This window comes from Podarcis filfolensis, assembly GCF_964270895.1.
Source record: "Podarcis filfolensis genome assembly, chromosome: 13".
Lineage (NCBI taxonomy): Eukaryota > Metazoa > Chordata > Lepidosauria > Squamata > Lacertidae > Podarcis > Podarcis filfolensis.
Window position 1 is genome coordinate 9,186,794 of NC_139615.1, and position 12,210 is coordinate 9,199,003.

The window sequence follows — 12,210 nt, forward strand, 5'->3', positions numbered from 1 at the left end:
GATAGATAGATATAGATAGATGATAGATAGATAGATAGATAGATAGATAGATAGATAGATGATAGATAGATGATAGATGATAGATAGATGATAAATAGATAGATGATAAATAGATAGATGGATGATAGAGTGGTACCTCTGGTTGCAAACGCCTCTGGTAGCACACGCTCTGGGTTAAGAGCTCCACGAACCTGGAAGGAGCTGCTCCTGGTTGCGAACTTTGCCCCGGGTTGCGAGCGGAAATCGCAGCAGGAGGTGCCATTAGCGAAAGTGCGCTTCATGTTATGAGTGGTTTCCGGTTATGAACGGAGCTCCGAAATGGATTTTGTTCGCAGCCAGAGGTACCACTGTAGATAAAAATATAATTTAAGCTGTTTCCCCCCAATACATTTATAGGAATTGACAGTGCTTTTTTTCTGGGGGTACGAATACCCCTAAACAGTTTGTGACTCTAAGTTTGGCCTCATTGAGCAGCAGTATTTTAATATGAGTAGGAAAATGAGAGTACCCCTAAACATTTTTTTTTAAAAAAGCACTGGCAATTGATCATTCCAAAGCAATGTATGCCAACTCCCCTTACATCCCTCCCCACAATAAGCTCCTACTTACTCTTCATGCAATTACTAAGCTTGCTCTTCACCTTCTCAACCCCATTTTTGAAGCCACTTCTGTCTGCTATTCCACAGTCCCACTTTGCACTCCTGTTTTTACCTTCACACCCAGGTCAATGTCTCCACGTCCTCCTCCTCCTCGTATTCTCCAACAACCCTTGCATGAAACCATCCAATGGTATCCTCCTGCATCTTCCTCCTCCTAACTACTATTTACCTTTCACACTATGTTGAAGACACCATTCCCTCTTTTTCTGTAGACCTTTTCTTGTCCCTTCTTTCATGTTCACCCCATTCTCATGCCTTCTACTCCCCACTTTAAAAAATGCTTTGCACCCCCTTTTCCACCTTCACCCCCTTTCCCTAACTCCTCTTTCTCCCTTTGCACACAAGACTACCCCACATTTCTATACCTCATTGTCTCTCCTATTTTGCAGTCCACTTTGTGCACGCAACACATGATGGTATATGCTATTGTATCTTTAAGGTGCGTATAACCTTAAGAACAAGCCTGTCTGTTCATTTGTTCTGGGTGCTGTACACATATGGGTGAAATATCTGTTCTTATTACATTTAATCTTGAAATGCTGCTACTTATTGCTGCTGTCAGCCAGTGTGGTGTAATGGTTAAGAGCGGTGGACTCATAATCTGGTGAACTGGGTTCGCTTCCCTGCTCCGCCACATGCAGCTGCTGGGTGACCTTGGGCCAGTCACACTTCTTTGAAGTCTCTCAGCCTCACTCACCTCACAGAGTGTTTGTTGTGGGGGAGGAAGGGAAAGGAGATTGTTAGCTGCTTTGAGACTCCGCTTTGAGACCCTTCTTCTTCTTCTTCTTCTTCTTCTTCTTCTTCTTCTTCTTCTTCTTCTGTCCCTGTTATGACTACTACTGTTGAAATTTATTACCTGCCCTTCACCCAAGGTCCCAGGCTGGGTTACAACAATTAGACACAATATGAATATTAAAACAGAATATTAAAAACATTTAAAATAAATTAAAATTACAGAAATACGATGGGTCCTAAAAATATGAATCTCAAGAATCAAAAATCAGGGTAAATAGGTGCATCTTCAGCATTAGCAGAAATCTGTATAATGAAGATGCCAGGCAGTCCTTCTAGGTCACCATCTCCTGAGAATCCAAGGGTGGTTGACTGACCAAGAGGCTAACCTCCACCACTCTTAGCACCCAACACAGTCGGCATGGAAGGAGGCAGTCTCTGAGATATTTGTGAAGACCACACATAGCACCAAGAGTGAAATATGTTGTGCGGAGTTATTTTGGATTCTTTGGGGATTATGCATCCTTTGATTCTCTCACATAAGGCATCTGAAGATTAGAAGAGGGAAATTTTGTCTATCTGATACATGGCAGTTTGAGTAAAGCAGGGGTTGAGCAATACTGAGCAGAAAATTGCCATTTTAAACAGCAGAGGTTAGGATAGAAAAGGAATGGAGGAATACTGAGGAGATGATTTAACAGGGGTAACTAGCAGGGGTGAGTATAACAACACAAAAAATAACATAACAAAGACTTGACAAACCCTCCTTCTTGCTGTATGCGAAGCTTGCTTTAAACTGTCACTCATCTTGCCCCTGTGTCACCCACTTCTTGCTTTACTCAAACTTTTGCCATTGTATAAAATGCACACTTTTTTGCCTTTCAGCCCCCCCCCCCCACTTTATCACTGTTCACAAACTTCTGCCCCTTCTATTCCTCAGCTCCCTCATGAGAAAGAGACAAGGATGCGGAGCACTCAAACATTACATAGTACTTTTCTCAAACCTCTGCCATACTTTAAAACCACAATTTTCCTCTCTGTTGTCTCCATTCCTGCATGACTCAAACTTCTGCCATTGTTTTAAACAAGCTGAACAATATAACACAACACGATGGCCAATAACAATGGCACTAAACACTATTTATAGACTAATACAAATGTTAAGAAATTACAACCAAAGTCTCTAAATCTTCTTCACCAGTCGCGATAGAATAATTCAAAAGTTCAATATATATATATAATCTGTCACCAAATATCGCCGGAACAGAGTTGTAATTTCTGAACATTTGTATTAGTCTATAGTGTTTAGTGCCATTGTTATTGGTCATTGTGTTGTGTTATTTTGTTCAGCTTGTCTATATTGCAACACAGGGGTCTGCTTACAGATTATTGTTTTAAACAAGCACATTTCGCCTCACAACATCCATGTTTTCTTGCTCCCAAGTCATAGCACAGAGGACATGCTGTGATGAGGCACTAAAAATCCTCCAATGGTGATTGTGATATATATTCATATTTATATTCATATTTCTGATCTTCCACTGGGGAAAGAAACCATTTTGTTTGCTTGCATTATTTCAGGAAGGAAGAAACGACATGGTCAATGTCACATTTGTCACTGAGTTTATTCTCCGGGGATTTCCTGAACTTCATGGACTAAAGATGCCATTGTTTACCATACTTCTAGTGATGTATCTTCTCGCACTAACAGGAAATAGCTTAATAATTGTGATTGTTTGCATGGAACCCATGCTGCATACTCCAATGTACTTCTTTCTCGTCAACTTCTCCATGGCCGAGATCTGCAGCACAACAACAGTAGTACCGAAGATGTTGGTCAATGCCTTCTCAGGCAAAACCACAATCTGCTTTGCATGCTGCATGGCACAAGGATTCGTGGTTTTTACAGCTGGCGCTGTTGAATTCATCACTCTCACAGTCATGTCTTTTGATCGCTACATTGCCATTCGCAAACCTTTGCTCTATAAAACCATCATGACCAACAGACTCTGCCTGAACTTGACCCGGATGAGTTGGGTTGTAGGGTTTGTGATCATCTTTTCTCAGTCTGTAGTAGTGTGGACTTTCCCGTTCTGTGGAAACAATGTCATAGACCACTTCTTTTGTGATGTTGGACCAGTTCTGAAACTGGCCTGTGCCGACACCAGTTTAATGGAGCTGATAGGTCTCATATATGGTGCAGCCATCATGTGGGGTTCCTTTGGCCTTTCACTGATCTCTTATACATGCATTATAGCCACTATTATTCAAATCCCTTCAGCCACTGGACGATCAAAAGCATTTGTCACTTGTGCCTCCCATCTTATAGTCATCACCATGTTCTACCTGGTGCTCATGGTCATGTACTTAAGGCCTTCAACCCATGGTAACACACAAGTCAACAAAGCAGTATCTATTGTGCACACTAGTTTCATTCCCTTGTTAAACCCTTTCATTTACACAATCCGAAACAAAGATTTCAAAGCAGCCCTGCGGAAAAATGCGAAAAGGAGGGTTCTTTTTTAGCTCTTCCAGCATTGTGTTTTGAATTCAATGATTAATAAAAAATAGACCATAACGTGTGGACGTCCTCCTATGCCTTGAAAATACCAAGGGTTATTTAGTTACTTATCTCCTTGACATCTGGAGGGAGAGCGTTCCACAGAGTGGGTGCCACTGCTGAGAAGGCCCTCTACCTGGTTTCCAGTAGCTTCACTTCTCACAGTGAGGGAACCAGCAGAAGGCTCCCGGTGCATAGCATATGCTATACTAAGATGGGTTTTTGCTCTGTTCCAACTATAAGTCTCTTAAGTTCTTGAAAATTAGTTTGGTTGAGAGCAGGGGTGGATTTAGGGCTGTCCAAGAGGTGCACACTGGAATCAAGGGGGCACCATCCCAGAACCAGGGAAGAGAGGCATTAGGCTATGGAAAGCAGGTGAGAGGCTCTGACAAGGTCCTAGAGCCCTCAAGCCTTCTTCCCAAACCTTAGTTAGCACTTTTCCAGCTTTGGGAAAGAAGTGGGAGTTAATGCAAGGACTGTGCGTGGGGCGCCAAATTTTGGCCTCACAACAGGACACCATAGTACCCAACTCCACCACTATTGAGAGACTCAGGTCTCCAGGGCAGAATAAGTTTTCTGTTATTAATGATAGAGAGAGGAGCTTGTGGGATTATGGAGCAGTTTTTTTATATATTGTGGATGCCATTCCCTTGCCATGTCTTGTAAAAGAATTAAAGTTTTCTATCCCCTTCTCCCCCATTCTATCCCCCCTTTCTCTCTCTCCCCACTTTTCTTCCCACCCCCAATCTTATACTGTATACACCATTAAAGTCTCACTTTGAATATACCGGTAATTGATCTGTAAACAGGCTTTAGGACCAGAAAACAGAGACAATGTACATACTTTTTTAACTCAAGAAAATCTTTAATAAAAACATTTTTTTAAAAAAATGCCAGGGTAACAGAAGTACATATTGAGTACCTTGGGGTTCATATGACAAAAAATGTATAATAAAGGTGCAAGACAACCATTTGTAGGGAGGGAGTTCCACAGTTTAAGGGATGCCACAGAGACCACAGAGACTTGTCTCTGTTGGGCCTGTATCACTGCATGCTTCTTATTAATTTGTTTTCTTATTAATTAATTCTTATTAATTAATGCTTGATGTCTTCTTCCATTTGGAATTTGAGTGCATACTTTGAAGAATTTGCATAATCAACAACAATTATCATGGAATTTCCAAGTTTACTGCACCTCCCATGAGAAAAACAACAACTCGTTAGTACTGTACATTTACATTTTCCACTGGCAACTTTTGGCTCAGCTTGAGTTTCAGCAAAATCGGATTGCAGAGGATAGTTTTAATAAGAGACATTCTAATGCGATAGACAAATGAACCGGACTCCAGGAGAAGGCATTTATTGTCATTATCTCCGAGTTCTTTTCATTGAGACAGTTCTTCTGCGCTCCTCCATAGCAATTAACAACAAACCTTTTTCATGGAGAAATCCTTTCATCCATCGCCACTCAAGTTTCAGATATTGTTGGGGGATATTTCTTAAGGTACGTGATGGCAGAGAGCTACCTTTGGAGGACAGGTCTACTGATGACCACTAGCCATAACGGCTGTGTACTACCTGCAGTGTCGGAGGCAAAATGCCACTGAGTCACAGCTGCTGCTACCGAGCTCGTGTATTTCTTGTGGGCTTCCCAAGGCCATCTGGGATGGCCATCGTGAGAGCTGAATGCTGGACTAGAAGGGCTTTGGCCTAATCAGTAGCCAGGTTCTTATGAAATTTATAATCAGAAAATAAAGTTGGAGTTGGCCTTGCTTGAAATGATGGTGCAAATATTACATAAACATAAAGCTGTGCATTACATTTAAAAAATATAGGTAGCCATATGACCTTTGGGTTCTACCACATTTGTATCCTACCTTTTCTTCAAGGTTCTTGGGGGCTTCTGATGGGCTCTCTACCACCAATTCCTTATCTCTTCTTTTTTTTTCAAAAAAAAATTGGTTTTCACAAATTCAAAACACACAAACAAACAAACATACATCCTGTTTAAGTCTTGGTAAGATTATTAAGTGACTTCCTCAAATCCCCTTGGTTGAAATTCATTATATCTCATTTTAACATTTTCCAAAATCGATTTTCTCAAAAATTAACATGGTCACTTAATAGCTTTCATTTTTTCTAGTATGACTTTAAACATCTTAAATCTTATCCTTACATATTTAAATCCTAAGCCTATCTATTTATTTGCAAGCTTTTCCAATTAAGTTATCTTAACATACTGTATTTTTCGCTCCATAGGACATTCTTTTTCCCTCCTAAAAAGTAAGGGGAAATGTCTGTGTGTCTTATGGAGCGAATGTGTAGTCCCTGGAGCCAAATCGCTGTTGCCCTGCACTCCTGGGGTGCTCTTTGGGGGTGGGGGGAGGAGCCACCGTACTCTGCCGGCAGCCTCTGCTTTCCCCTGAAGCCCCGACAAGGTTTGCAGGCAGCGGGAAGGCTGTGCACTCCTGGGGTGCTCTTTGGATGTGGGGGGAGGAGCCATGGTGCTCTGCTGGCAGCCTCTGCTCCTGGGGTGCTCTTTGGGGGTGGGGGGGAGGAGCCAAACTGTTCTGCCTACAGCCTTTGCTTTCCATTATACATTACCCATTGCATCATTTCATAGGAAATATCAAGCAATATACTTAGCTATCCCCAGTTATGATGATTAGGATGCACAAATGATTTAAACTGATTGGATCATGTTATAATAATTTGCAAAACAAAAAAGATATAAGAAATCTGTAAATATTTAAAACAGAAAGGAGAAGGATTTCTTCCATCTCTGACCGGCTTGCTATTACATATTCATATTCATCTAAAGGAACATTGTAATTTTATATAGCCATGCACTATCACTATGGGGATGGGAGTGGCACTGTGAACTAAACCACTGAACCTCTTGGGCTTGTCGATCACAAGGTCATCAGTTTGAATCCATGTGATGGGGTGAGTTCCCGTTGCTTTGTCCCAGCTCCTGCCAGCCTAGCAGTTTGAAAGCACACCATCACAAGTAGATAAATGAGTACCTCTGTGGCAGAAAGGGAAATGGTGTTTCTGTGCACTCTGGCACTCATCACAGTGTCCTGTTGCTCCAGAAGCAGTTTAGTCATGCTGGCCACATGACCCAGAAAGCTATCTGTGGACAAACGCCAGCTCCCTCATCCTGAAAGTGGAGATGAGAGCCTCACACATAGTCGAATTTGACTGGACTTAACTATCCAGAGGTCCTTCACCTTTCCAATGGGTTGAATTGTCCTCATTTTGCTCCTCATTTCCATCTGCCTCAAACTCATGAAACTTTCTGTATTCCTGCAAACATTTTAAAACAGAAGAAGCCATGAGATGTGGAAATCACACTGTGGTGAAATAATTCTTCTTAGTAGGTTTTCTTGGCATCCAGAAAGTGAAGGTTCTTGTGTTCCTGACCATGGTGGTGACCTATTCATTAATATTAGTTGGGAACTTCATGATCATATTCCTAGTGTGGAAAGATTACCGTCTTCACACCCCCATGTACTGGCTCCTTTGTAACCTTTCCTTCTCAGGAGTCTGCTTCACCTCTGCCATTGTCCCAAAAATGCTGATGAACATGATCACAGATACTAAAGTAATCTCCTTCATGGGCTGCATGATCCAAATGTACTTCTATTTCTTCTTGGGAACTTGTGATTACATTCTAGTGGCTGTGATGGCCTTCGATCAATACGTGGCCATCTGCGACCCATTGCGTTATCCCATCATCATGAGTGGCTGGTTCACATTCCAGCTTGCTGTTGGGACTTGGCTGGAACCTTTCTGTCTGTTCTTTCATCAACCATTGTCTTCTTCCAGCTCCCATTCCGTGGTCCAAAAGTCATTGACCACTGCTTCTGTGATATCCCAGTGTTGAGGTTAGCCTATAGGGACACAACTGCACTTGAGTGGCTGAGCTATGTGTCAACTGCCATGGTAGTGTTGAGTCCATTGCTGTTAACTTCGGTGTCCTACCTGTGCATCATCACCACCATAGTGCACATCCCATCCACCACTGGAAGGCAGAAGGCTTTTTCCACCTGTACGGCTCATATCACATTGGTGTCTGTCTTCTACGGATGCTCCATTTTCATGTACTTGCTGCCGGAGAAAACCCATACATCAGGTCTTTACAAAACTGTGGCTATTCTTCATACTGTGGTGACTCCTTTTTTTAATCCATTCATATATACACTCTGAAATGAGAAGGTGAAGGAGGTAATGAAAGACACTGCAAAGCTTATATGTCTACTTGGAAAAGAAAAGTAGAGATGGGGCAAGAGTTGGTCTGCCTTTCACTGCACATCAACCTGTCGCTCCCCCAAATTGTTTGAGGATCAGAATGAAACTCCTAGTTGGGTTCTGCATTTCACCAGATGCACAAAAAGTACAGACAGAAGTATTTCCTCCCCACACATGTTTATTTTACTGGTGAATGCATTGAAAACTGTGTATTTTACATTGGAAGTGCACAAAATGCGTACAAAATGCACACAATGGAACAGGATCCAACAGGATGCAACAGAACAGAATGGAAGAGAACAGAGCTGCAATTGTGTGCCAGTGAGACTGAAATAGGGTGGAATTAGCTGCTCAGCCCAGCTCTAAAGGGAAGTAGTAAATATATGCCTACAATCATTTTTGTTGTACAGATCGGCAGGCACTGGCACCATGGAGTTTGTTTCCTCCTGTGGCCTGCTTGTTCCAAATTCTCCTGTTCCAAATATTCTTGGTTGAATGGTTTGACATGATGGCTTCCTAGTCCATTATCAGCCCAACCAGTCTTGAATGCCTGTGGATAAAATTCATGGGTACATGGAGGCAACCAATGTACAGGGACATTGTGCATGGAAAGTTCAAGGGAGGGATGGTTGGCATATCAGCTCCTATCTTCCCAGGGGGTTAACTGCTCCAATGGACAATTATACAGCAATTGCTATACAGTATACATTAAGCTACTCCAAGAGGCTAAAAGCTGTAGAGCAGGGGGATAAAGAGAATTCTCAGGCAACATTATAATATGTGGATTTTTATTTTTATTTTTGTAAAAGAATCAGAATAGTTAGGATAGTAAATGTGGCTAAGGAAGTAATAATTTTAAAAGACCCAGGGGACAACAATTTATGTGGTGGATAGATGGTCTAAAACTAACAGCAGGGCTTATGTGAGTGCAGACAGCAAACAGAGAACGCTGCAGAGAACCTGAAGAGGTGTATATCCAAGGATGGAGGTGAGGTGCAGAGGAAGAAGAAGAAGATCCATTCATTTCAACAGGTCTGCTGTGAGTAGAGCTAGCATTGGTGACGACCTTCCCGGTTGATGAGGACCTTCTGGCAAACTTTTATTTCATGAGGCAGACAATGTTTTGTTTAGATTTAGTTTAAACTCTGTGTTTTCCTTGTTCAGGGGTGGGTAAGGGCAGCTGATTATTTTCCAGAGCCTCAAGAAAGGCTACATTCCCAAAATCACAAAAAATGTCCCCCCACCAAGGATATCTATCACTTCGGTTGTGGATCTATTTGAGAACCATGGTTGTTGTTGTATGTTGACTCGTTTTGAAAATGATTTATGATTTTTAAGTGCTGACCCCATCTTCTGTCACCACCACTCAGTTCTTTTATATTGTTATATTGAATTGCAATGGTATGCACTGTGGTACGTTATTGTAAAACAGCCTGAGTGGTGTTGGTTGGTTTTTGTTTTTGTTTTGCTTCTTTTTATATATTAGGATGGCAGGAAACATATGTATCAGCTAAATAGTTAGACTAACAAACTTCCTCTTTCTGACTCCCATAGGAATAAGTAAAACTACTTTCTCTTAAATCTTTGCTCATTGAAACAAGGAATGGAAACCAATCAAAAAGATGCACTGAGCAATATGTTTGGGCTCCTCTAGAGGATATTGTACAATGACAAGCCTGACCTACATTAGTGTGGCTGATCTGGCACAATAGTAGACACAAGCATCTGAAATGGTCAGGGCACTCATCGCTAGCTTTGCTGTTGAACCACTGGTGGAAGGTGTCACACGTCCTTTAAATTCATTGGCAATGTCTGCAGTATATCCAGTTCGGAAGCCTGCTATGATGACAAGGCCTTTCCCAGGGGGTTGACGGAACCAATACATGTGGTGATCATCAATATTGTATCCAGATACTACACAGTCCAGCATTACAGAGCCCCCAGGGGATGCCATTACTGACCTGGGTTGTGTCAAAGTGACAGATCCAGAAGATTCTACAAATGAAGCACAACACAGGAGATGGTGAAATAAAACACTGAACATTGACATACAGGTATGAGATAATGGGAATAATGCCAATTAGAGAACTAAGTTTTAATAAAGGTTTTGCCACTGCTACTCACCAGCCAAGAAGAGCCACAGGGCAGAGCAAATGCAACCGAAGAAATTCATCACACCAGAGCAATCCTTGCCTTGGGTTCAGCAGCCTGGTGTCATCTATTGGCCCTGGGTATACTAGGCATCAGCATCAATGTGTTTTTATATATTCCAGAGGAAACAAAGCTAGTTTGCATTTCAAAAGTGCTCCTTCATTTATTCCCTGACATCATCTCTGTACAGCTACACATATTCTTCCAATAACAGCAGCTGATAACCAGTTTCTTTTCTAGGGTGTTAATCATAGATAAATAAGATACTGTAAATAGTGCTGTGACAGAATGGTAAGGGCAAGCTATCAAAATAAGAACCTGTTGCCTTAGGCCCATGGCCCATGTAGTCCAGTATTTTGTTATCACAGTGACCAACCAGTTGTCTATGGGAATCCTGCAAGCAAGACTGAGCACAATAGCACTCTCCCCCGATGATGAACATGATAACAGATACTAAAGTGATTTCTGTCATTGGCTGCATCATTCAAATATACTTCTATTTCTTCTTGGGAACTTGTGGTTACATTCTAGAGACTGTAATGGCCTTCAGTCAGTATGTACCCATCTATAACATATTGAGTTAATCCATCATCATAAGTGCTTGGTTGACATTGCAGCTTGCAGTTAGAACTTGGCTTGGAGCTCTTCCATCTGTTCTTCCATCAGTAATGATCCTTTCTCAACTCCCATTCTGTGGTCCAAATGTAACGGACCACTACTTCTGTGATATCATCCTAGTGCTGAATCTAGCCTGTAAAGACACCACTTTCCTTGAGCTTCATGTCAACTGCAGTTACAGTACTGGGTTCTCTCCTGATAACTTTGGTTTTCACCTGTACATCATCACAACCATATTGCACATTCCATCAGCCACTAGTGTGTGTGTGTGTGTGTGTGTGGAGAGAGGCGGGGGGCAATGCTGTGTACCTTTGGGAAAGCAGGGCAGCTCTGCAAAATCCCTTAGCCAATGGAAAACCCCTTCCTTGCGGACTGTTTTTATGGCTCCTTAAAGTGCAATCCTATGGCAAGATTCGCCAGGACAAGCATCACTGGATACAGCTGATCTCCCACTCAGATGGCTGGTTCTTTGTTCATCTTGGCTCAGGCAGCATTAAGTCCCCAACCCTAGTTCAGCTGAAGATACACAAGCATTTGCGTAAAAAATCCCTGCGTCCAGTCACGCTTCCCTGCGTGGCTCTGCTTGGGAGCTGACCTGGCAGGAGAGCAGAGTAGCAGCGGTCCTGTGTCCGTGTGAGATGAGGGATAAAACAAGTCCAGAGACAGTTCGGTTCTTATCTCTAGAAGCGTTTATTTACAAAGCAGTAAATCCATCTCATTCCATCGGAACTTGGAGGCATTCTCTGCCGTGCTCCAAAAGCACACACGCAGCCTCTGAGCTGAGCTGCGTCTCAGTCAGAATCGAAAGCAAGTCTGAAAGCAGACACACTCTGTGACTCACTTCTCTGCGACAAGCTCCTCCCAGATTCAGGACACCACGGAGTTTTAACCCTGTCAGTCCCAAACTCCACACCCCCTCTTGTCCTGCATCTGGGGACAATAGCCGACAATGCTTTCCCCATACACAGACCCTCACAGAACTCCTCGTGCTTCTGGAAGGTTAATGGTTTTGTGAAACCATCAGCGAGGTTCTTGGTTGAGGGACAGTATTTCAGAGCAACTAGCCCCTCATGAACGCTCTGACATACATTCCGGAACCGTATGTCCAAATGTTTGGTCCTCGCCTTGAATTGCCCTGTCTCAGCCAATTTGAGGCATGGTTGATTGTTTTCATGCACCACAACGGGCAGACAATTCTCTCCACAGATTTCTTCGACCAAACACACATAGAACTCC

The 12,210-nt window shown here is 42.5% G+C and overlaps 1 protein-coding gene across 1 annotated transcript; it reads left to right on the forward strand.

The window, feature by feature from the left end:
* Positions 1-2,987: 2,987 nt before the first annotated feature.
* Positions 2,988-3,917, forward strand: LOC310748692 (olfactory receptor 6X1-like; the record flags this gene model as incomplete). The annotated part of the gene is made up of 1 exon (XM_083584537.1): positions 2,988-3,917. The coding sequence occupies one exon, from the start codon at positions 2,988-2,990 to the stop codon at positions 3,915-3,917; it is 930 nt and encodes a 309-aa protein (XP_083440663.1).
* Positions 3,918-12,210: the final 8,293 nt, after the last annotated feature.